The sequence below is a fragment of the Tachypleus tridentatus genome, chromosome 8 (genome assembly GCF_004210375.1).
Source record: "Tachypleus tridentatus isolate NWPU-2018 chromosome 8, ASM421037v1, whole genome shotgun sequence".
Classification (NCBI taxonomy): domain Eukaryota; kingdom Metazoa; phylum Arthropoda; class Merostomata; order Xiphosura; family Limulidae; genus Tachypleus; species Tachypleus tridentatus.
In genome coordinates this window covers 118,886,981-118,914,504 of record NC_134832.1, presented here as the reverse complement: position 1 = coordinate 118,914,504, position 27,524 = coordinate 118,886,981, and the positions used below count along the sequence as shown (strand labels likewise).

Genomic DNA, 27,524 nt, shown 5'->3' with positions numbered 1-27,524 from the left:
AGTGATGACTATCTGCCTTTCCCCTAGTCTTACACTGCTACATTAGAAATGGCTAGTACAAATAGCCCTCGTGTAACTTTGCGCGAAATTCCTATCAAAGAAACAATCGCAAAACCAAATCGGATTATCCACTGCATCCACCAAGAGGATTCAAACCGCTTACTTGAGCATTGTAAATATAAAGACTTGACGCTGCCCCACGAGAAAACAAGTCCAACTGCACTGCATAACGTAGAGCATCATTTTTAGAAAATACAATTATTTTAATTATTTTTCAGAAAATGTGTAAAGAACGTTGAATTAAGTAAAGGAAAGATCTTTCAAATGCAAATAAAAATGAGACGAAGTAATTGTTCAAAAGTAAATTATTTCTAACAGAACAAGTTTAATTCCCCTTATTAATACTTTATTACCTAAAGACAGTATACATTACTGGAATTTTTCCACGTGAAGTTAATTGTATTGTTTGTTTTCTGTTTTGAATTTCGCGCAAACCTACAAAAGGGCTATCTGCGCTAGTCGTCCCTAATTTAGCAGTGTAAGACTAGAGGGAAGGCAGCTAGTCATCACCACCCACCGCCAACTCTTGGGCTACTCTTTTACCAACGAATAGCGGGATTGACCGTCACATTATACTCCCCCACGGCTGGGAGGGTGAGCATGTTTGGTGCGATGGGGATTCGAACCCGCGACCCTCGGATTACGAGTCGCACGCCTTACGCGCTCGGCCATAAACAAACAATTAAGTAGCTCATCGCGAACCGTAAATAAGATATCCTGTTCTGAACCAGATAGAAGACTCATTATCGTTTATAAGTTTGTAAAACTTTTGCATATAAATCGTTATTTATAATAACTATTTGCAACAGCCTTTATTATAAATTGTATTATTTTTTATAGATTAATTTTATTTGTATCAAAAGAAAATTGTGTATAACTCTTGTTGGCAAGTTTCATAAATAGGATGGATATCGATATTTATTTAACTTGTAAATCTAAATTACAATTTAACTCTATGTGAGGCGATTTGAAAATGAATTATGTAACATAAATAAATCGCAGTTACGTAGCAAGTGCCGTATGAAGACTTTCACGTGATACGTATAACAAGAAAGTTTTATTATTCAATTAGACTTCAAAGTGAAGTTCATTGAAAACACAAAAAAATGGCTTTCTAAATTTTGATTACTCGTGATTACATGTGTATATATTTGATACTTTATGTAAAGTGTGGTTACTTTGACTCTTAGTAAAAATTGCAATTACCGATATAAATTGACTTAAAATTATGTCACATGTAAGCTTTGAATTTTCAAATTGTACAAGTTATATATATTATTTAAAGATGGCGCTGCCTCTCCTGTGATGTAATTTTAAATGTTTTGGTAAAACCCTAGCAAGTAAATGGTCCATCTGATTTGACCGTTTGGAAATTCCGTCGCCTGCAGGTAACCTAAAAACCTTAGCAACAAAACAAGATTGCTGTTCCCTGGCCTACTTTTCTGCTCAAGTAGTTGGTGTTTCCTTGTACAGTTGTGTCTATTAGGTAGTTCCTGGCAGTTAACTAGTTCTACACGTAAACTCCAATATGTCGGGATTATTTCAAAAACTTTTGGATACGTACAGATATGCTTTATCGCAGGGAGGTAAGTGTTAACATTTTATAAATATTGCAAATTTTGTATAAACGTATTCTGGAGAAAAAAAAGACAAGAACTGATATCTGCTCCTGTGGCTCGTATTTTGTGATGGTTTGTTATGTTTCACTACAGTTGGTAATAGAAGAAGAAAACTACCGATCAAACAAATATAAATTTACATTTGTTGTGCATGTTCAAAGATAATGGAAAAATTCTAAACAAACTACATGGAACTCCGGTGAGCCTCTGACTAAGTGATTTATATTTACGTATCACAGATTCGTATTAAGACCATCGCATATTATCAGACGTAAAATGTCGAAAATAATTTGTATCGGTAAATGTTCACAAATATGGTTCTATTAACTGTACTTCGGTAGATAATGCAGTGGACCAGAATTAGATTTTTTTTTTTTTTTCGTATAACGTTTGACATTACCGAACTTGATATTTAAAAAATTTTTATGATTTAATATTCAGCACAGTATTTTTATAATACAGTATTCAATTACTTGTGTGATTTGTACTATAAGGAGCTTCAGGTGGTGATACAAACGGTAAAATTTTGGAAGCATTTGATCAATTTAGAAAAGCTCATTATATCACTTTATAAGCTATGTAATTAATATTTAGGAGAAATAAACTTTGGCTTGTTGTTACTGGACGCAAGATTTTTAAAATGTTGGACCTTAGAATACAGTATTGGATATAAAATTATACACATGTTATTATATTTTTATAATCTTCAATCAGTGGATTAAATAAAGTATTTATGTATGGAACTTAAGAGCTATAAATAAAATATGAAACAACAGTGAGAATATGTATCAAAATTGTTAAGCCTTATAGCTGGATTTAAGGCTTGTTCTGTATTTCGCGCAAAGCTACTCGAGGGCTATCTGCGCTAGGCTAGCCGTCCCTAATTTAGCAGTGTAAGACTAGAGGGAAGGCAGCTAGTCATCACCACCAACCGCCAACTCTTGGGCTACTCTTTTACCACCGAATAGTGGGATTGACCGTCACATCACAACGCTCCCACAGCTGAAAGGGCGAGCATGTTTTGTATGACTGGGATTCGAACCCGCGATCCTCGGATTACGAGTCGAACACATCAACACACTTGGCCATGCCGGGCTTTGGATTTAATGAAAAACGAAATAACTATATTTGCCGAAAAATAGAGATGTCGCTTTAAGCCTTTCTAATTGGCGAGTTCATAATTAACTATACAACATTATTACATATTTAAAAGTGAATGTAGAATATTTTTCATGGTATTTGACTTGAAAAAGAATGAGTAGAAACGTTTAGAGTTGATTTTTAAATTTTGAAAATCTCGTTTGTTTTTCGTATTTTAAAAAACGGAAATGTGTTCGTAGACATATGCTTGAACAAAAGTTACTAAATATGTTTCACAACAGTGCATAATTATCCAAAGTTTTATTGCACATACTATTCATTCCCAGGTGTTACGAAGTGACACACCAACAGGTTGAAACCATTGTAAGGTACAATAGCCTGCGAGAAGAAAGTTTCAGATCAGTTAAAGGAAAAAATTAAATATTTTATAATGTTTATAATTAGACAAGTATTTCGGCACGTGTTTCGTTACAGCGTTCTATGGGTGATATTGCAGGTAATTTAAGACTATTTTAAGTTGATTTATTTCGTTATTACCACTTGTAAATGTCAATGTTACATAAACGCAACCATTCGTAACTATGATGCTTTTCAGAATACCTTTATGTGTTGTTAATTTAAAAGAAATTATGTAGGGTTGTTTCATTTTAATTCTTGTTTGAGTATCATCAAAATTCAGTAAAACATTTACAGTATCACAAAAACACCATCAGCAGATTTTACGTGTTTTAACATACAATTTAGTGTATGTAAAAATAGAGTATACTGCGTGGAATTAAATACATTTTAAGGTAAATCACATAAAATATTATTATTACAGAAGGTGTACTTCTAGTATACTATCGATATCTACGTTTTGTTGTTATTTGTTAATTTGGAGATCAATTTGTAGTAACTGCTTCATATGTCAATTTATACCAGTAACTATATTTGAATATACTTACAACACCCAAAAGTTGTATAAAATTACAAGGCACGTATTTTCTACTATTTTATGTTTCAGCTACAAGTAAGCGAGTTACAAATATCTCCCGACGATAAGGAAAATCATTTTCCAAGAACACTAGGTGATTGTTTTTATATGCAGGTGCAGATTTTCCTTGTTGAGTTTTCCTGCTATGCTTCCATGACCTGTAATTATCGTGATAAATTTACCCAAGGGACGATGTATAAAAATGTCGCAGTAGTTAATATTCTCAGCCGAGGCAGAGATACAACTGCCCTAAGGGTTACTGTTTAAAACAAACGTGTTCGTATATCTCTCAGTAATTTTTTTTTCTTCTATTAAACACTCAGAGGGATCAACACCTGAGAAAGTCTAAGTCAAATACATGAAGATTTATCTGTCTTACTATAAAGGGAATTGATTGATGAAGTTAATATACTATTATTAAAATATTAAGAACAAGTATTTATTTTTTACGTATTTCAAGTAAATTTGTTTTAAATGTTGTTTTACATATTGTCCACCACAGATAAGCACTGAGGATTTATACTCTCAAAATATTGAAACTTGGGTAAACAAAATGACACGATCTCTCAACAACCGTTTTCAGGCAGGCAGTAGTACTGCCTTTATAGAGATAACTTTGACTACTCATTGAAATTGTATTTTAAATATAACTCCAATAGGTCATCAGAACCTTGCAATACTATACACTCTTTTCTTTTATAACATTATCCATATAATGACCGATTCAAGTTATGGTAATGTCTATAAATATCGTAGCAAAAATTTGAATATTTTGTTCTTCTTTCTTCTGCTTATTTTGTATTACTACAAAACAAAATCAATTTCACTCTGTTGATATTGTTTCAAACGGAGTATCAGTTTTTGTAAAATCATAATTATATTGTAAACGATATTATCATTACCACCTTGCGGGTTCGCATCCTCGTCGCGCCAAACATGCTCGCCCTTTCAGCCGTGGGGGCGTTATAATGTTACGGTCAATCCCACTATTCGTTGGTTAAAGAGTAGCCCAAGAGTTGGCGGTGGGTGGTGATGACTAGCTGCCTTCCCTCTAGTTTTACACTGTTAAATTAGGGACGGCTAGCACAGATAGCCCTCGAGTAGCTTTGTGCGAAATTCAAAAACAAACAAACATTACCCCCTTGCAGTTAGTTTTCTGACATAATTTGGTGTTTCATTAAAACTCGGACGAAACTTAAATTATCAGCCAATAATATATAAGCAATAAATATTACAGTTGGAATCTCATTGTATTTAAAACTTAGTTATAAATAGTCTTCATGTATTTATGGAAACACTGCATTAAAAAACAATTAAAGAAATAGAAGGATGGATGTTATGGAATGGCGAGGTCAACCACCTGATGTCAATCCTGTCGAAAAGTTACGGGCTGAGTTAAACCGATTAACTAAAGATCACAAGCCAAACATGGAAGATGATTTTTTTTTTTGAAGTACTCAAAGAAGGGTGTCAGTCAATCACTCGGGAATACCTGCACAAACTCACTGATAGCATGCCACATCGATATGAAGCAGTACTGAAACCCAACGTAATGCAGACTAAATATTATTTTGTGAAACTGGCTTGTGTTATTTTGAGTTTCACTTTTACGTTTGATCATTGCAGAGAAACTTGTTTGATCATTTCCTAGGCTGATTCGAATAAGAAGGGGTAGACTGTAGAACAGGTAGCCAGTCAACGCCACCACAGCCAACTGCTGGGCTAGTCTCAACTAATGAATAATGGGATTTAACTAGCACATTATATTACCCATATTGCTTAAAAAGAAAGCATGTTTGGGGCTGAGATTCGAACTTGCGACTCTCAAATTGTGAGTTTGGAGTCGTGATTACCAAGCCGTCCAGGTGGTGAATCGAGATTGACAGTTGTCTGTATTTTATGTCGTGAAATAAGAAGATAAACTATCATATATTACTATAAGAAACACAAATAAATCCTAAATCAGGACTTCTCATTCCAGCTCAATACGTTCTTTTTATTTCTGTGTGTGACCTCATATTTGTCTTTAATGCTATTTCTGTGATTGTTTTATCTTTGCTGCATTGAAACAGACTATTTTCGATGGTAATGTATTTTTGTATTATCGTTCCATTGTTTTAAAGGTAAAGATAATTGAAAAATTGAATAACAGTAACGTGCACACGGGGGTGGCTGAGTGAATTCAAACCCCTGATCTTATGCTTGTCCGTTTCCTCTGTCAAAATTTGTGAATAACTACAAAAAGACGCACGTAATTACACACCTTGTCTGATGCGAGTTATTAGGAAAAAATATTTCAGCTTTAAAGTGAATAGGTAACATAAACTTGTATGATTTTACAGTAAAAAATAAAAATAATAACCGTGATTACTATGAAGAAGAAATTATAATTTTAGATTGTTAGAATGGTTATAAGACAAGAGTATCTGTTTGCTTCTTATGGCTTTCTATATTATTTTTATCTATATTTCTATATTATTTCTATATATTTCTATATTGTTGTAAGCTGGAGGCAACTTGCAATCTTCAGAGTTGCTTTATAAGTGCGATTTTTTGTTAACTCGACTCTGCGTTTTAACTTTGTCGTTTATGGGTTTTTAAGTCAGTGTTGAATAAATTCTGATTTGTAATCTTCATACATAATTTCTTGATGATAACTTCTAAGATTATGAGAACTTGCAAAAATAATTAGTACTTGGACTTTTCTTAACTATTTAAAAGCGAAATGAAATTTATGCCGTTATTTTTCTAGTTCAGCTGGATTACGGGCCCGGCATGGCCAAGCGTGTTACGGCGTGCGACTCGTAATCTGAGGGTCACGGGTTCGCATCCCCGTCGCGCCAAACATGCTTGTCCTTTCAGCCATAGGGGCGTTATAATGTTACGGCCAATCCCACTATTCGTTGGTAAAAGAGCAGCCCAAGAGTTGGCGGTGAGTGGTGATGACTAGCTGCCTTCCTCTAGTCTTACACTGCCAAATTAGGGACGGCTAGCACAGATAGCCCTCGAGTAGCTTTGTGCGAAATTCAAAAACAAAACAAACATTCAGCTGGATTAGATACAAACACACATGGTTAGACAGTGGTAAGTCTAAGGACGTACTATGCTAAAATCCGGGGTTCGATTCCTCGCGGCCCGGCATGTACAAATGATTGAGGCATGTGACTCGCAATCCGAGCGTCACGGGTGCAAATCACGGTGCCACAAAACATGCTCGCTCTTTCAGCCGCGGGGGGGGGGGAGTATAAAGTAACGGTCAATCCCACTATTCGCTACTAAATTATGGACGGCTAGTGCGAATAACCCTCGTGTATATTTGTGAGAAATTCAAACAAATCAATCGATTCCTCGCAGTAGACAAGGACTCAGTATTCGGCTATTTTAGTCAGTGGTGGAAAGTAACAAAATGCCACTAGTCTATAACTTCAAGATTGTTGTTAAAATACTGCACTGAGTTAGTGTATTCTTGTTGTTAAAATACTGCATTGAGTTAGTGTATTCTCTGTTCAGAAGGTTAACTGTGCATTATTATAACGATCTATATATGTGCTATTGCAGTTTCGTATCGCTGCATACACTATCTATGGTCCTATAGGAGAAACGTTTTGTATTTATCTGTGTGTGTGTGTATTGGAAATAATTGTAGAAATGCACAGGTAATTCACATACAGACATTACAAACAATAGATGATTTCCATTAGGCAAGCCATTTAACTTTAATAACTCTATATCAAGATTTTGTGAAGGCCAATCAGTGGTTGTGAGCGTTCAGGCTTTATTCTTCCAGGTGTCATTTTACGGTATCTGCTTCATTTTTTATCACTGAGAATTGGCTCTTAACTGTCAGTATTCAAAGTTCCAACAATTATTTCCAATGCCACTGTTTTAAATTCAACCCATACTTGTATTGGTCCCTCAAGATGCTTCACACTATATAAATATTGACCGGATACCTTCTCTCTTTGCCACTGAACAAACTATCGTTGATTGCTTGAATTAATCTTTGCTCACCCCATTACCAGAAGTATGACGGCCAACTCAACATACATATCCATTGATATTAACGTGCATCTTACTGTTCTGGAGGTAACGTTGTAGCAACTGAAATTAGAGTATAATCCAAGGTACCATATCAACAAGGGACGATGATGAAGGAATTAGTTCAAAGGGTAGCGTAGGATTTAAAACATTATTGCAAACACAATTAGTCCTCAGTACTTATAAAAGTTTGTTTTTTTACTTTCTTGGTTAATTTAAGGATTCAAAAGGTGAAGTGTTTTAATGTCTAAGCGGGTCATATTTTAATTTAACCTATATACAGGGCTAGTTGTCTAAGTGACCTATATATCAGTACAACTACAAGGTTACACAGAACTCAGCAGACAAGAACCACGCGGTAAAAATGTGATTAATAAGCACTGACCTGTTCAATAATTAGTCTAATCCGTACATTAGATTTACTGAGTTCTAATGGCACACATTAATTGTGTGTAATACGTGTATGTGTGTGTGTGTGTGTGTGTGTGTGAGAGAGAGAGAGATAAAGAGAAAGATGGGATACGTATAGGGTGAAGGTAACAAACATTTTTTTGCAATCTTGAATGTTAAGGTGTAGCTCGATTTTAAATTAAAGAAATTAGAGGTTAACGTAAACTATTGTGAGATTAAATCACTTTTTAAAAGTTCTGATACAGCTTCAATAACATTGAAAAATGGGACATGCTAATTTCAAGTTTTAGGTGAATAAATATTCGAAGAAAATCATAACGTGTTAATAAAATAAAAAATAAAACAACTTTAGTGAAGGAGACATAGATTCTTTAATGACCAATGACCAGTTTTGCTTTATTTTTAGTTTCTGTACTCAGAACAGGAACATCAGGCGTAAGTAACTCGAGTAATTGTAGTACTGGTATGTAGAAATGTATTTATAAAGTTTACTGAATACTGAGTCACAAAACAGCAGTGGTGTTATGATCTGTTTATCATTATTTTATTTTACTTTTCAGATCCCCGGACGGAAGACTGGTTTTTCATGGACTCTTTTGTTCCCACAGCAATCATCATGGGCTCCTATGTTGTGCTTATTGTTATAGGATTACAAGTTATGAAGAATCGGAAACCTTGGACTCTGAGATCTGTTTTAGTTCCATATAACCTGTTTCTAGTTTTACTGTCAGTATATTTATGTCATCAGGTGTGTGTGATTATCTTATAAATATATTTTTCTTGTTCACCTGTATCAATAATATGCCTACACTTATGATTTCCATAAAATTTGTTTAAGCTACAATTGTAAAAATAACGTTCCATTTCCCCCAAAACAACGCTTTGCACTTTCTGGGCGCGATCCACGAACGACGATTAGATTGAGCTAATCTGTCAGACAAAACAGCCCAAGAGCTGTTGATGGTATTGATGACTGTCTGTATTTCCTTTAATATATCAGACCCAAACTAGGGAACATACGTAATACTGGTTACGTAACTTTCCGCGGAAATGATAGAATGAAGGGCAATGAGCACGCTTACATATAAGGGATTGAACATAGTACTAAATGGCTTTAAATATATAACAAATAAACACACAGAAAAAAGCTATATCTTTGAATCAAAGTACTGTTAGCGTCGCTGTGGTCTAATCCAGTCTTCAAGAGATCCTGACAAATTGTGCCAGTTTATGCGTGGCTCTGTCTTCCCTCCGTGTAACCAGTGATTACTTGAACACGGGAAAATTCTTCCATATGTAATATCATAATCTGTTTGTTTGGTTTTCGCAGTAAAAACCAAGAAACTTGTATGTATAAATACTTCAGCATATCTTGATTGGTATCTAATCGCCATTCGTTTTCAACAACGATAATATTTATACAATTAATTATATTTATGGCTGGATCATTTTGTTTGCCTTCAAAATATCTGTTCACGTGGACAACTTTTTACGTGATAACTTGTTACCGTTTATACCAGGAGTGGCTAAACCGCGGCTTTTTGACATATAACGTGCAGATCACGGAAGTATGTTGGCTGAGTTCCTTTTTGCATCACAATTAACATAAAAGGAGAAAAAAAAAGTTCAAGTTTTATAATCATTTAGCGGGTATAAGCTGAGAGTCTACTGGATTAAAACGTAAGTTTGGTGTATATATATATTTGTATTTTGTGATTATTGAAACTAATACACATTAACAGTTTAAAAACTACATGCATAAATGTTACTACGTACATGTATTTCTTAATATTTATATTAAATTTGTTACAAAATATGCATATAATAATAAAAACGTGTGTGTAATATTTGTTCATGTCTTGCGGCCCTCAAACGTCTGAAGTTTATCGTGTGTGACTCTTACGTTAAGCAAGTTTGTTCACCCCTGGACTTTATAGCATGTCTTAAATACCAATAAATCGTGTCAGTGAAATCGGTGAACAATAATAGTTTCTTATTGTGGTGATGAAATAAGTGGTCGAAAACAATTTAAATTTGAATTCAAGCTACCTTTGCTTTGATGTTTTAAAAATAAAAATCACTAAGTAGTTATTTGTTAACAACGCTTATTTACTTCAAATAGCTGGTATATTACTTCATGTTTATAATTTTTAAAATTCAAATTGTATGTGATTAAGAAACTTTGACAATAAAACACTAGTCAACCAAAAAGATAGAATTTTTTTTTTTTTTGGCTTCAGCCTGAGGTATTCTTTTGAGTCATTGATAATATATAGCATGTTTATATGGGTCATTCGTAGTGATGCCTTATTTCACTATTTTAAATACCGTTAAAGTAGGTTATTCAAAAGTCATGCCCCAGATAATACTACAGCTCGAATTTGTTTTGTATATATTTTATTTTATGTTACTGCGTTTTAGTTTTTAATTTTACAAGTGAAGCAGAATTAAAATCCTGAACTATTTGTACTGATATTTTGTGTCAATTGTTTCAGATATTTCATTCAGCTATTGAGTCCAAGTACAACATTATATGTCAAGGTGTAGAGAAAACGTCACATCCTCGTGTTATCAGGGTAATATTGTTTTACTATCTTTTTTATACTTTGCAGAATAGTTTTTCAAACAACTTATCTGATTCCTTGCTCATCGTTTTTTACGGTAATAACATTTTTTTTTTTACTGGCCTTCCAGTTAAACTGATTTCAAATGACTTTTATATGTATTTCTTTGTGCGTGTAGGCATCTTGCTCGTTAGTTACGTTCTTGTTGCGTTCGTTTCACTCTCCAAGAAAATGTTTCATAAATATTGCTGTAAAACAAAATGTAGCAAAATTAAAAAAAAAAACTCTGGTCGATATCCGCGATGATTTAGGTTAAGAATATAACGTATTGCTTAAGAAATAAAGTATTACGTGAAGGTTATTCACCAGGAATGACGTAAATCTTGGCCATCCAAAGATTCCAAACTTGTTAACTCCATATCTCACAGGCGTGGGATGGCCAAGTGGGTTAAGGCATTTGACTCGAAATCTGAGGGTCGCGGGTTCGAATCCCGGTCGCACCAAACATGCTCGCCTCTTCAGTTGGCGGTGGGTGGTGATGACTAGCTGCCTTCTCTCTAGTCTTACACTGTTAATGTAGGGACGGGTAGCCTAGTTAACCCTCGTGTAGCTTTGCGCGAAATTCAAAACAAACCGTATCTCACCGGTGGATCATCAATAAGTGTGAAGACTTTTATCACTAAAAATTGGGTTTCGGTACATATGATTGGCAAAGCAAAAATAGCCCATTGAGTAGTTTTGCGTTTTACAACAGAAATATTCCATCAGCGTTATTGTTCACAATATAGTTTAGGAAATAGTTCTTGATGTTGTAGTTAAAACCAAAAATTAACAGTCAAATCTGTAAAAAAAAAAAATAATATTTTTTCAAAATGATCTTCCGTGCAAATTATTATAAAAACTATCGTCACTTCCTCTCAAGAAGTTATTGATCAATAAATCTTTCTTTAAATAGGCCTCGTTATCTTCGTATTTCTTAAAACATTTAAGAATGAAAATAATCCAACCAAACTACGGTTTTATTTTGAGAGTTTGAGGTTTTTATAATGTTGACATTAAAGAGAATAGACTTTAAAATTTATTATTCTAGTATATTTTATTCAAAATAAACGTGGATAATATTAACGCTATAAACTTGAATAAGTTTCTCAGATTAAATTTATTTCGTTTTAAAATTATGCAGTTTTTCATGATTCAACTTAAATAATATTCAACGCTTAGTATAGCCTGTTTCCAATGTAAAATATAAATAATCTCAACATTATAAATTTTATATCATATTCAGACTAAATGTGCATATTTATACAAATATATTCTGTAGCAAACTAATAAACCAATAGTATTAAGGTGTTGAAAAATATTTTACTGTTATTTTAAAGTTTTGAAACGTTGCGGAAAATTAATAAACTATATCGAATAACTATTTTACTATCATACTGAGCATATGTTTAACTTTTATTACGTTACACACTTTTCTATTTTCATGCAAGAAGATAAGCATGTTGTCGTTGTGACGTTCTGTCATTGAGCGGAATATTTTGTGAAAATAATGCTAAGTCAGCTTTTGTAAAGATAACGAATTAATTTATTTTTCAACAACGTTTACTACAGACTTCGTTCACTTTAATACAAGTTAGGCATGAATTTACAAACGACTTTCGAACAGAAATTCTTAGACTAAGGTTCAAACGCATAATTTATAAACGTCATTTCGAGTAACTGAAATGACGCGATAAATCTTTTAACACAAGAACAGAATCACTCACTGAATATTTCACTAATTTCCCATTCACCGATTGCTTCTACTTTTATTTTCCATACTCTTCGACATTTCTAAATATTACGGAAGCCTTCATTTTCTCGATATATTCTGTCGTCATAGGCTAGTACAGCGGTATGTCTCCGGATTTACAACGCTAAAATCAGGGATTCGATTCCCCTCGGTGGGCTGAGCAGATAGCCCTTTGTGGCTTTGCTATAAAAAAAACATAAACACACAAACTGTCGTCATAATGAGCAGTCCCTCACTTTTACAGCGGTAAGTCTACGGATTTATATCGCTAAAATCAGAGGGTTCGATTCCCCTCTGTTGGCTCAGCAGATAACGTGATGTGGCTTTGCTACATGAAATGAGTATTTTCTTTTAAGAAACAAAATATATGTAAACACATTAAAAATATTGTTCAGTAATATTTACCTTCAAATACCCTTTCTATGTACGATGACAATGCAGATAGTTTATTTAACAAATATATCTCGTACGGATGAAATAAATTGTGAGATGTCAGTTTTTTAAATTTTATTTCTTTTTTTTGCAGATGGCGAGTCTGATGTGGTGGTTCCATATTTCCAAGATTTTGGAGTTGATGGATACGGTAACTATTAATTTTTGAAATTAATTTATTCTGGAAATAGTGATGTGACATTATTTTATAATTTATTCTTGATTCACTAAATTCATTATTGAAATTTTTCGTATATACTTCTTTCTTCATGAGACTTAAGAAATATATGCTGCCTCTATTGACTGTTGGTTTGCGCCCCTCGCTAGTACAGCGGTATGTCTCCGGATTTACAACGCTAAAAATCAGGGGTTCGATTCCCCTCGGTGGGCTAAGCGGATAGCCCTATGTGGCTTTACTATAAGAAAAACAAACACAAACACGCACACTGTTTGTTTGAATTTAAGCACAAAACAATACACGAGGCTATTTGTGCTCTGCCTACCTCAGATATCAAAACCCGAATTTTAGTGTTGTAAGTCCGCAGACATACTCCTGCTTTCTCCATTTATTATAAAAATTAAAAGCAAGAGAGAAACTAATCAGGTTATTTCTAAGTATTATTCACTTGTGTAATAACAAAATTTGAGATTTATAACATAAGAGTGCCAGTCAGCTTTCTTATTTACGATTTTTTTTCTTAATGAATCATAAAGCTCACGTTTGTTTTGTTATGTTTTTTCATTTCAGATGTTTCTTATACTTCGCAAAAAAAATTCGCAAGTTACTTTTCTGCACTGCTATCATCACTTCACTATGGTTTGCAATACATGGCTCAGCGTTAAATATGCTCCTGGTGGCCAAAGTTCGTAACTTCATTATTTAGTGTTGTTTGTTTTTCTTGTTTCGGTTTTTTGGTACACGATAAAAATTGTGATTTTTAATCATAAACATTACAGTGAAAAAATGTATGTTTAAAGTTTCGCAATTTCATATTTAAAAATAGTACTTAGTCACGATACTATCAAGGGTGGAAGTTATTAAATTTTATTTTTAAAAAATTGGCCACCTTTTTAAACTATGCAATCCATTATTAATCGTGCCCATACTGATAGCTGTTATTACAAGTTATTTCCCGACACCGCACTTTCCAATGTATCACACTTTTGTGTACAGTCACGATGATAATTTTAGATCACAAATTTCTATACTTTCCAAACGCTCTTCACTTAACTTTGACTTCCAAAACCACATTTAAGCGAAATAAGAACAACAACAACACACTCACTGTGGAAGGGGGGGGGTGCATAAGAAGTATTTGGGATCGCTATATTTCTAATTTAGATATTATTCAAGAATTAGCTGTTTATTTTTATGTATGCTTTCAAGTTTATGAAGTTTTGTTAACTTCTTTTTCTTTCTTTACAAGCCCAATGTGGCTTTGCTATAAGAAAACGTAGAAACACATACGATATGCCTAGCTTGCTTGTAATATTTATTCGGATTGGAAGGTTCTCTTTCTTTATGATATACATTCTGGAACAGAACAACACTCTTAATTGGCTCGAAGAGTGGTTTGGAAATCATTGCGGTCTTAAAAGCCCTGCTATAACCCCCCCCTTCTTTTGCTTTCATGAAGAACACTGGTGATCTCCTATTTGGAAATTATACGTCCTTTGGCTCTACGTAATTTAATAATGATGTTTACGGATATTTTAGTTTGATAATACTTTTCATTACTTTTCAATCTGTAAGCCAGTTTGTAGTTAGGGAAAAAAAAAAAAAAACTACACAAAGGGTTATCTTTGCTCTGCCCACCACGGGTATCGAAATCCAGTTTCTAGCGTTGTAAGTTCACAGACTTACTGTGCTACTGGGGGAGACATGGTGACACTGTACTGTTAAATAGTAGAAAATTTCACGAGTTAAATATAAAGGTCTTAAAGACATGTTGCCATATCACACACTTGCAACATGATACTACTACATTAACTTATGCAAATATTGTTAAAGTGCATTTAACCCTTTGTAATTGTAACAATAATCTATAAAAACCTAGAAGTAACAACTTCTTTGACGAATATAATATTTATATAATAATCAGTTGATTGTTTTTTCCAAACATTTTCACTGAGAATAATAATAATATTATATGGAACAGTTGGCTTAAGCGTTATGCCATTATGATTTTACTTTTAGAACTAGTTTTATGTTAGTTTAATAAAGGTTATTAACATACCTTTCAGACTTCTTCATTGCTCTCTTAAATTCATTTGTCCACGTGATCATGTATTCCTACTATGGTCTAGCGGCTTTAGGACCTCACATGCAGAAGCACCTTTGGTGGAAACGTCATCTGACACATTTACAGCTGGTAAGTTTTTGTTAAGAATTTTGTGTTTTAACTTGCAGACTGCTACTTTAAAAAGAGTAACTGAAAAAAATTGAAATAAATGTTCATTTTCTAGCAAAATAATGAACTATTTAAAGTGGATAATTTAAAGCAGCCAAGTGTTGGCTGATAGTAATTTTGTGTTTCGCTTTAGTTGTATGATTATTCAGTTGTTTTTTATAAGCAGTCTTGATAATGTGTAGTTGCGCTGTTGTTATTGAGCTTATCCATCGCTTTGTGATGTGTGGCTAGGATGTGACTGAAACTAGATATGAACACGTGTAATCAAAAATAGATAGTTCACAAAAGGGGAAAACTAATTAAGTGATGTAGTTTAAATCATAAAATACACAACTTCGACGAGTGTAAAGTAAGAAACGCAATAAAAATTAACATGACTTATAGTTTCCAAATAGGAGCCACAACTTCAAACAGAACAAGAGTGAATCCTCGATAGCATTGGTTATATTGAGACCTCAAATCGGTCATGATTTAAGTATGAAAGATTTTATTTGTTTTTTAATTTCGCACAAAGCTACTCGAGGGCTAGCCGTCCCTAATTTAGCAGTGTAAGACTAGAGGGAAGACAGCTAGTCATCACCACCCACCGCCAACGCTTGGGCTACTCTTTTACCAACGAATAGTGGGATTGACCGTCACATTATAACGCCCTCACGGCTGAAAGAGCGAGCATGTTTGACGCGACGGGGATGCGAACCCGCGACCCTCAGATTACGAGTCGCACGCCTTAACACGCTTGGCCATGCCGGGGCCAACGATAATAATAGAGTACGTGATGTGTTTCGATGTCTTGCTGAATGAAAACAGTTCATATTCCTCGCTGGGTAGTTTATCCATATTTAGCAATCTTCGTCAGTTTCTTCAGTGATGGGTAAGTCCAACTATGCTCATTCATTGTTTGTTTTTTTTGGTAACTTTAAAAAGAAATGCCCTGGAAAACTTTGTATTTTTCTTGTGGGGTTACCAACAACTGTTCTTTGTTAATCTAACTAGCAAACGTAGTTGTTTGATAAACATGATTGAAAAGTGGAAAGTATTTTAAACTATGGAAACTGTTATTGATTTATTTCTAGTAGTATTGGAAACTCTCCAAATTACTATTTTCCATAATCAAATATATCGTTTAGCTTTCGCAGAGGAGAGACATTAAACTAGCAAATATTCTCAAGAGAAATAATGGCGAACAGCACCTAGTTTGTTGCAATTAGCATCCAATCAAGTGATCCAATAGTGACAACCATGCAGAGTCGTCTTCGATAAAAAAGTCTCGCTGTTTCGTATAAACTTCCCTAAAACGATCAGTATTTAGAGTCTTCGATAGTATTTAAGTAATATTTTTATGCACAGTGATTCAAAATTTATCCCACTTGTTACTGAATAAACAGCGACTGAAATATTCAAACACAGATACAAGATATGGAAAGCGATTATTGCTAGTGGAATCAATATTAACATTCAGCATGTATTTTCTATTCTGTAAACTTTGATGTAAAGTCAGATCTAAAGAGCATAATTTAGCAGAATTTAAATTAATAGAATATCCATCATTGAGGATAACCGGTCTCTTTCTTCAAAATTAAATACGCCAGTGTTGCCATTACAGCCAATATGAACAGAATCTAAGGAAAATGGTTTGCATTTTATAAAATATTTGTATAAAAATGTAGTATGAAGTCGAAACCTAAGGAAAACGGAGACGATTATAGATTATAAAAGATTTGCAAAGGTTAGAGACGTTAAGAATATGCAATAAATAGAACCCTTGAGAAATGCTTATATCAGACCAGAAACCTGTATAACGATTTAAGAAAAGAATATAAAACATTTAATTATACAACAGGTAACAGCATCTTTTCGAAAGGTCCTGTCAAAACAACTGACTGAATAACCAGGAAAAATATAGTTTACAGTTCAGTTTAACAAAGAACCACAAATTCATACAGCAAACATTTTATTCAGAAAGGGTTTTAACTCCAGATAATAAGGATGGAAGACTTGAGAATTTCGTTGTACAATAATACTAAGTGTTGTTGTCATCTAGAGGCTGTAATAAGGAGTGAAAATATTCTAAACTGTTGTAACATGGTGATTTCGAGCAGCTCGTGGAACATCGTTATTCATTTCACGTGTTTGGTTTCTTTCGAGAAACTGTTCACTATTTTAGCTACAAAATCAACATAATTAAAAGGAGAGTTTGGCGACTGATCATGTTTGTGATCCTTGTTTGATAAGACCAGTTTATGTTGACCGTGTGTGTGATCATTTGTCCAAACTTGCTTTCCTGACTAAACTATGGCAACACATTCACTTGTCGGTTTGTGGTCTTCGATTACTTCAAAAGTTGATATGATTACTTTAAGAGTTTTAGTTTTGGTTACATTTACTAAATTGGATTTCATCTGACTTTACAAGAACCATTTCTCAACTAGGTGTATCAGTTACTATGCCTCAACTAGGTTTACCAGTTCAAAACATCTCACTTTTAAAAAATGAAGCTTTATTAATAAAAAGAGGATCGCGTCGAGTTAAAACGTCAATGGAGTTTGTTTAACCTGTTGACTGCCAAGTATTTCAGCTGCTACGACAACTCCGAACCAAGTGCAAAATACAACTCTAATGTTTCTTCATTTTGTAACCTTTTTCGTGATCCATTTTGGATCGAAAGTAAAACAATATGTAAGTAGGCCAAATGCATGTTTGGTGCTGACATCTAGCGTTGAAGTTAGGTATTATTGAGAACGAATTAACTCTTCCGTGGCACTGTGTTACCGATCGGCTTGGACGAAGTATCTCGTCTACGGCACTGAACAGGTTAAACCATGCTAATGCAAAGTACAAAATAACATTTTCAGTGTCAAAATTGAAAAATGGAAAACAGCTTAGATGTAGACATGTTAACTACGTTGACCTCCAATAATACCATTTATTAACATGAAACTCAACTAACGATAATTAATTATAAACAATAAAGAATGGTTATCGATAATTACTAGGGAACGTCACAGACGTTCAATGATTAATTACTATGTCAGTAATCCCAATGAGTATTCACGGCCGATATAATTCCTGTTTTATAAAAAAGAAAAACATAAAACAACAGGCCACACTATTAATGTGATAAAGTTATAAAAGAAAAGAAAAAAAACTAAAATTTAAAGTACGTTAAAAATTTAATGCAGAAAGAACTAGCAAGCGTTCGTTACAACTGAAGTATGTCATGCTTATTAGTGTGCATCACATAATTGTAGCTAGGCCCCCTAGTGGCACAGCGATATTTCTACAAACTTGCAACGCTAGAAACTGGGTTTCCATACCCGTGGTGGCCAGAGCACAAAAGTCCATTTTGTAGCTTTGTGCTCAGCTACAAACAAATTGTATCCCTTATTTTCAACATTACCATACAAGACACAATCTAGTCTAAACGAGACTTCTCAGTTTTGCAACTTCTGAAAAAATAAAAGAAACACAATTGCTATGTAACTTACAAGTATTATTAGATACCTCTATTTTTTAAAGAGGCTTTAAGAGAAGATTTGGCATTATATCCATTAAAAACATTAGAAAAAGTTCAATACTTCTTTTTACTAGTCTATAATAGAGTTCATTAAAAATTAAAAAGTTGTTAAACAATTTATTACAGACTTACAACGTTAAAAACCGGGTTTTGATACCCGTGGTGAGCAGAGCACAGATAGCCCATTGTGTAGCATTGTGCTTAATTCAAAACAACAACAACCTCCGGAACAAGATAAACAACACATAAGATTTTTTTATTACACAAAAATTCGGAATTAATGGAAAGAACACCAATAGTACTTATTTTAATCCATATGTAACTTAGTTAGGGATAATATATTTATTTACGAAGTAAACAGTTAATCGTATTGCAAGAAAACGCACACTTATTTGAATTCTGCGGCTCATATCAACAATTGGAGAGCAACATAAATACATTTTTGGTTGTAAATCCCTGAAAATATGGATGTTTCAGCGAAACGTGTTATTAGTAACTAGGTCAATTTCAAACGATATAATTAATATCAAAACTAATTTCTGAACAACTAAACAACTTTTAGGATTCAAGAATATACATTTAGAAATATCAAAACCTTTTTTTTTTGTCTTAGAAGCGTAATGACAATTAAAAATGCATCTTGAATTATAATAAACATTGATTTCTGTTTGTGGTGTCTAAGACAAGGAAATATAACACTTAAGGTAAAGTGGTTGGTTGAATGAAAACAAAGAAATCAAGATAAGTGGAAATTGTCGGATTATAAAACATATTAGTGTTTAGTTTTACACTTCATAACATCTAAGAAAGAATGTACTTATTAAATTCATAAGTAAATTTAAAATTTTGATGAAAGGTAACCCATAATTATTAATTTTTAAGGTGTTCCAAACAATAAAAAACAACTAAAAACCTTTTCCACTTTGTTTTCAAGTAATTTACGTAATAAATTTTCAACAAATTTTAAAATCTAAATCAAACTTATTTACTAAAATATCTTCTAACTCAACTTTTATGTATGTGTGAAACTTTCCATCTGCAATGTTCGATAATTGATGAAAAATCTCATCATTGAAATCAAAGTAACAATATTTTGAAAACAAATATAAACATTCTGAAATTAAATGATTCGGTGGAACTTAGTTGAATGGACTTTTGAGAGATCGTGCTCTACATTTGTGTTTATACAACACGCAGTCATCCATTCAAGTAAGTTTCATCGTGAATACTCTGCTTAAACACTATCAAATAATAGAAAACTGGAAACTTAAACAAGAAAAAGTCGATCGTTTAGAAACTGTAATGATTATTATATTGTAGGATATAATGAAACGGCATCAAAAGTAACCAATAAATAATGAAGTCTTAACTCTTTTCTTTTAAGTTTATAATGAAATCTTTATCGTTAATTGTATTGCTGTATTCTAACTAGATAAAAGGTTTTAACAAAACATCTCACAAATGGTTAAGAGGTTCAATAACCGTGTTACGCCCACTGATTTTATGTATACTATAGGTTGGTTCTATGCTTTAAGAGAAGGGGGTCCTTCAGCAATAGATAAATATATAAACATCTTTTTCAAAAATACATTTTAATTAGGTACATTTCTGTAACTTTAGTAATACTTAAATCACTAGACTTTGTTGAACCATTTTACTCGTAAGTATATTAACAACCATTCGGACACCTATTTTGTTATTCCATCATCGAACACGCTCGTTCTTCCAGCCGTGAGAGCGTTATAAAGTTTCGGTCAATCCTGCTGTTCGTGGATAAAAAAAATAATCTCATATTTCGCTGTGGTCGTATTGATTAGCTGCCTTCCTCCTGACTTATCTTTTCTAAATTAAGGATGAATAGCGCTAATCGCCCTCGAATAGCTTTGCGCGAAACTGAACAAGAAACTTGTTAATAAGAATAAATACAACCTCAGTGGCTCAAAGGTAACAATGAGGGCGTACGATACCCATGATGGAGATGCCGTTGTTTTGATTGTTGCTAAAGAGTAAAAAAAAAGTACTGTCTTTATGACTTTTTTATTTTCGAAAACGATTTGTGTGTTTCTTAAATAATTTGAAACTTTCCATTATTCAAAAGGAAAAAAAAAACCATCTATGATTATGTTTCGAATATAAGAAGTTGTAACTTATTATTTTATAAAATATTCCAGTTCAGAATTTCTACATGTATTTTATAAACTTACATTTCGTCAGAAGTAGTGAATTAATATCTAATACCAATTGTAAGTTTCGTCAGAAGTAGTGAATTAATATCTAATACCAATTGTATCATGAATTAGCTTCCTAAGACGACGCTTACCAATTCAAGAAAGTGTTTGGTAAATGTAATCCATTTTTAACAGGTGGAATATTCTTTTTATTCAATATATTGATGTGCTGAGGAATAGGGGACAAACATCTATTGCTGCGTTTTGAAAATTCTAGCAAACTGTTTGAAGTCATTTTAACACAACAAAATCTATGATAAATCTATCACTTGTACTTCGTTGTGACAAGTTAAAGCAATAAATACAATATTGCGATAAAAACTTAATATTTATTATACAGAAGATAAAGATTTTAAACCCGAGCCATGTAATTCCAGCGCAGTAGTTATTGTTAATTAAGGTGAATAATAAACCTTTTAAAAATGATGTTTTATATATCAATGTTTCATACAAGTAAGTGCTAGTTACTATAAGCTCGAACAAGTTCTAGAATAGTCGCCAAACCATGTTTTTCTAGTAACTTCCTACCCGTACTTGAAACACTACTGTTGGGTTCGAATAACAACCATTAGTTGGTAGCAGGTCACAAAAAAGCAGTTAATTTTCAAACGAAAACATTGTGTGCTTGTTTTCTATCATTATTTTGCAGGCCCGACATGGCCAAGCGCGTTATGGCGTGCGACTCGTAATCTGAGGGTCGCGGGTCCGCGTCGCGCCAAACATGCTTGCCCTCCCAGTCGTGGGGGCGTTATAATGTTACGGTCAATCCCACTATTCGTTGGTAAAAGAGTAGCCCAAGAGTTGGCGGTGGGTGGTGATGACTAGTTGCCTTCCCTCTAGACTTACACTGCTAAATTAGGGACGGCTAGCACAGATAGCCCTCGAGTAGCTTTGTGCGAAATTCCAAAACAAACAAACATTATTTTGCAGTTTGACTTTCCGTGTTAGTATGTTTCTGTCAAGCCTATCTACAAGTTTATTATTTTACAGCTAAACTTTTTATGCTGTTTTACAAGTCGTAATTTTCCTGCTTTTTACTTTTGCTTTAAGAACCAAGTATATTATTGTCTGATTGGCTGGTTCGTTATTATGCTCTGTCCTCCACGGGTATTGAAACCAATTTTTAACGTTGTAAGCACGCAGACTTACCGCTTAGCCACTGAGGTTGAAAACAGTTCGCTTAACCATTCCATATAATGAATGATAGTTTGCAGCCCAGAACAAGACTTGTCATCATTACATTTTACTTGTTTAAGTTTGGTTGGTTTTGAATTTCGCACAAAGCTACACGAGGGATATCTGCGCTAGCCGTCCCTAATTTAGCACTGTAAGACAAGAGGGAAGGCAGCCAGTCATCACCACCCACCGCCAACTCTTAGGCTATTCTTTCACCAACGAATAGTGATGGGATTGGCCGTCACATTATAACGCCATCCACGGCTGAAAGAGCAAGCATGTTTGGTGCGACGGGGATTCGAACCCCGACTCTCAGATTACGAGTCGAGCGCCGTGACCACCTGGCCATGCCGGGCCGCTAGTTTAAGTAAAACTTGCTTCTATTTCATTGCAAAAGGATACTCTTTCCGGATAGACCTAACACACATCTTTTTCAATTACCTTTATGATTGGCCCTATGTGTGTGTATGTATAAATTTTCAAGGTATAAATAGTTTAAACGTACACTTTAATAAACAACGAACAGCTAAAATACCACAAATTGTAAAGTTAATGCTAAAATCGCCAGTAACTAAAATTATAATATTCTATAAAAAAGATGATTCTGTAATAGACATAAAATAGTTTTTGAAGTGTGATATTTTTTTTCTAAAAGTTAACGTAACGTCATATGACAATTTTCCTAAGGTTACATGCTTAGAAGGAATTATATGTATATTATAGTTATTTTTACGTTGTCTTGGTATATGAGATGAGGCACAACTATAAAGAAAATGAGTATAAATCGAAGATGAAACCACATGATTTATAACATGTTTTACGGTAATAATGAAGTTATTGTTTATTTTGGATTGACACCACTTTATTTTTGGTGGATTTAGTGGACAATATTGTTAAAGTATATCAAAAGTGTTTTGTTTTTATTTTTTGCTTTGAATTTCGCGTTAAGCTACACGAGGACTATTTGCGCTAGTCGTCCCTGATTTCGCAGTGTAAGACCAGAGGGAAGGCATTAAGTCATCACCACTTACCATCAACTCTTGGGTTACTCTTTTGCCAACAAATATTGAGATTAACCGTCACATTATTATGCCCCCATGACTGAAAGGACGAGCATGTTTGATGTGATGGAGATTCGAACCCACGACCCTCAGATTACGAGTCGAATGCCCTAACCACCCGACCATGCCGAACTCGTATTTCGAAAGACCACTTCCATGTCACGAATTTCTTGTCTTAAGCTATGTATATACGATATTTTGAGTACGCGTTTTCCTCCTATTTCAAGTTGTTCTTTAAAAAATCCATACTTAGCTTTTTCTTACAATAGCCTTTGTTCAAGGTTGAACACGCAAAAGGTTTGTTTTGATTTTTATTTTATTAAATTATTTTTCCTTTTTTTTTTTTTTTTTTTTGTAAAACGTAGAAGTTCCAAGCGCTTGTGACAACAGCCTATGTTAGATTATTAAGCCTTAATCAATGTGAACAACTAACCAAGGTTATAAAAGTCAATAAGGAAAAATTATATGTATATTACGTGAGATGGATGATAGTTTGTTGAAAGTAAGAGTAAAACAATGAAAGTAACGAAGAGCTGGGCTACACAAGTTCTTATTGAGATCAAGTGATATATAGAAAAAAGGAAAACAACACGCATAACTAATTTGTTATCGTCTCTACTTTCGACGAGCGTGTGAACATCCTGATAGTGGGGTAAATCTTCAACTGCGGATTTTTTCTTACAAAGAATGTGTTTGGAAAGGGAATATTATATTAGACCAGTGTATGGAGTGTTCAGGTAGTTGAATATAGAGGCTGTTTACTGATTCTTTCCTTGTTATTTTTAAGGTGGGAACTACTTGAATCTGAAGGAAGAGGAAATTTCTACTTCGACCAATGTATACTGTGTGTAACTTGTTCAGTCTAGAGTTTATTTGAGGGGTTAATACACATTCTATCGACCAGTACACTGAGCGTATATGAGAAGAAAGAATGCTTTTTTGACCAGTCCAAGGAGTGCTTATGTCGTTCAAACTAAAATCATTTCTTTGTGATCTTTTGAGAAACAAAGATTTGTTTTCAACGGTACATAAAATGGTATGCTAGTTGAATGTAGAGGTTTTGTTTATGAATGGTTGGGAGGAAAGAATGCTGTTTCGACTTTCTGGGATGTTTATCTGTTCGAATATATAGGCTATTTTTTGTGTCTGATTAACAATTTCCTTGTTGGGTTGACGCCACAATTCAAGATTGAATTCCCGACGATAATCAAAGTGCACCTAGCTCATCGTTTAGGTTTGCGCTAAAGACATCAAAAATAAACAACATCAGCTGACTGAGAAATAGAAATGAACTAGTTTGATTTAAGAAACTCTTTTCTTTTATAACTTTGATTACAAGTTAAAGTCCCTTCTGGGGTTAAAGCAAGAAATGTATATTTTCATTTCATTTTTAAGAATAAATTAATTTTTTACAGTAGTATTTGGTTTTCTACTTCCCAGATTCAATTTTTTGCAATGTCAGCTCATATTCTGAGTGGAGTTATCAACGACTGTGGATATCCAATATGGTATGGAACAATGCAGCTGTGCTATGTCATCTCCCTTATCATCCTCTTCACTAACTTTTACATGAAGGCTTACCTACAGGATTACAGGAAGTCAGCAGCACTAGCTAATGGTGAAATAGACAAAACGTCCAAACAGTATCTTAATGGCAAAATTGACTGAGAATTTACTTTTAACTTAGGTCTGATCTCCGCTTTCTTTCCATAATATCTACTTCGGTATATAACATATATATAACATGTATTTGATCCAATACATCCATATAAAACTTGAAGACGAGAAATGTGTGATGATTTGTAAAAGAACGTAAATCTTTATCAAAAATTATTCGCTAAGCCTTGTCACATTGTTAAGTACACTGTTGCCACACGTTCGTTTTAAAGCACTGTATTTGGTTCTTGGATGGTACGTTATATTTCAAAATTTATACTTGTTGAAATGTTTTATACTATGACGTGACATTATTTTTCGTATGTATGTCCTAACTCCTTATTTTGTATACAAAGCTTTAAGTATTTAGTTGACTTTAAACACTCAAATTTTATGAAATAAAATATATATATATATATATATATATATATATATGTTTAGAAAGTGATACTTAGCGTAATAATTTTTTTCTTCTAAATTCATTTTATTGTGAATAATATTTCCTAATCTTTTATAAACTGTCATTGGACCAAAATCTGTGGGTGTGTGTGTATCCACTTATAACTAGAGAAATACTAGACCGGTTGTCACCAGTTCTGTCGCGAATCCTTAGAGCCCTGTGGAAAGTATCATAAGTGGTAGCCGTTCTGGTGGTTAGCCCCCTCCCATCCCTGGGTGAGCCACATATCTTTCTTGAGCTTTGAACGGGTACTTCAGCTAAAATTTAATCTACTTAAATTACCATTTGTATGTCATTAATATCTTATTATTACAGATGTGAAATAGTTCTCTGACTCAAAGTAACTTAACAGTCATGTGTGTTAAATTCATTATTTTATTCATATTTTAAAGTAAATCAGTAAAAAGGGTACGATGAATTACTAGTTTTTTAACTGTTCTTGTTCCAAATACGTTCAAGTAACTATCAGAGAACCACAGAATAACAAAACTCGTGATAAAGAACTGGTTGGGTTGCTTACAGTTATTGTAATATGCAGGGGACAGGACGCCCTCCAGGCGATTAGTCGGAATATTAATATCGCGTGATCAATGTGTTTGGTTAATAAACCCACGGTAACAATAAAATTTTGTGATATGTTCCATCCACTTCCATTGGTGTGCCACGTGACATTGGTATAACATTGTGGGGTTCCTAACAGGCGTCCCAACCCTAGTATTAGTAATAAGTATAACTAATCAGATATGTTTTAGTTACTTTATCGATGGTTTTCAGCTCGTTTCAACGGATATATTTCGGTAAATATGTTAGTAATGCCGTAACTATGGTAGGATACTGTTTTAGAGTTATTATTTACTGTGTGTAGAAGATACATTATTATTGACATCTACGCCTAGGCTAACCTTTCAAAACAACGTAACTGTGGGATTTGGTGTTAATTATCTTTTTATGGTATAATTACAAATCATACTGTTAACCGTAGAAAACATTTCAACAAACACTAAAAAGAAAACTTTAGATTAAGAAGAGGTAATTGACGTCATGGCCATTCACGAGTTAATACGTAACAGTATGTTTTAATTTTACTACACGAGGCGGAATAAATTCGATACTTCCTTGTTTTTCAACTTTTTTTGTCGTAAATAATATTTTGTGATTTTTAGAGCTTTTAAAAATAATAGAGCTCGTTACGTTTTGCCTTTTTTATCAAAAATAATTTCGGAATAATTCTTCCGTCTTGGTTATCAACATAATTTTTTCAGTCATGTCATTCCATCTAAAATGATAAAAGTTGGGTTTTCGATGTTATTAATAGCGCTCGTGGTTTATATATGGGTCACAAGATACTCAATGTTTTATTCTTACAAATAAAACTTGTTAAAATATGTTCAAACTGTTATTAAATACGTTTGTTAACAACAGTATGTTGTTTGTAATAAATCATTATCATTTACCTTTTTTCTCGAAAATAAACTTTTGTGTTAAATCATAAAAAAACGTCTTTTTATGATTTCTTTCCAAAATAATTAGTACAATTACACATAAATAAAAATAAGACCCTAACGCAACGTGTTTCAATCAGTCCAGAGCTATTCAAGCAGACTGAGATACAATAAACACAATGATGATCAGAATGTTCTTTCATATAAACCATTTGTGACAACAGCAATTGGTTTTAGTATGAATGCAACTTTTAAGACGTCGAAACATGACTGTCAGAATTTTAAGGTCGGAGTTCGCCAAGCTGTCAATTAAAAGGCTTTTATTTATAATTCTTAATAGTACAAATATGTACTGTGTTGTTGTTGGGCTGAGAATTGTTTCTACAGTAGGTGTCTGGAACTTTGTGATAAATTAAAAGTACGGAACAAGTTAACTTCTATACATCATTTGTTCTTACTACAGAGATTATAGGCATATCAGAAACGATATATATATATATTCATACGTATATTTCTCTTCTTGTTGTCAAAATTCCACTTATGCCTATTCAATCACTTTAGAATTTCATTAGACAAACCGAACTAT

At 33.5% G+C, this 27,524-nt stretch overlaps 1 protein-coding gene across 3 annotated transcripts; it reads left to right on the top strand.

Annotated features, from left to right (window-relative positions):
• The first annotated feature begins 1,367 nt into the window (after positions 1-1,367).
• On the top strand, positions 1,368-26,993 carry LOC143223327 (very long chain fatty acid elongase 7-like). 3 transcript variants are annotated; one of them, XM_076451174.1, is made up of 7 exons: positions 1,368-1,646; positions 8,763-8,950; positions 10,698-10,778; positions 13,085-13,141; positions 13,739-13,853; positions 15,235-15,362; positions 24,821-26,993. In XM_076451174.1, the coding sequence occupies exons 1-7, from the start codon at positions 1,589-1,591 to the stop codon at positions 25,046-25,048; spliced, it is 855 nt and encodes a 284-aa protein (XP_076307289.1). In that variant the 5' UTR covers positions 1,368-1,588; the 3' UTR covers positions 25,049-26,993. The 3 variants fall into 3 exon arrangements, with proteins under 3 accessions (XP_076307289.1, XP_076307291.1, XP_076307290.1); XM_076451176.1 differs by lacking the exon at positions 24,821-26,993 and adding an exon at positions 24,168-24,702 and having other exon boundaries at positions 1,386-1,646; XM_076451175.1 differs by lacking the exon at positions 1,368-1,646 and adding an exon at positions 8,202-8,327.
• Positions 26,994-27,524: the final 531 nt, after the last annotated feature.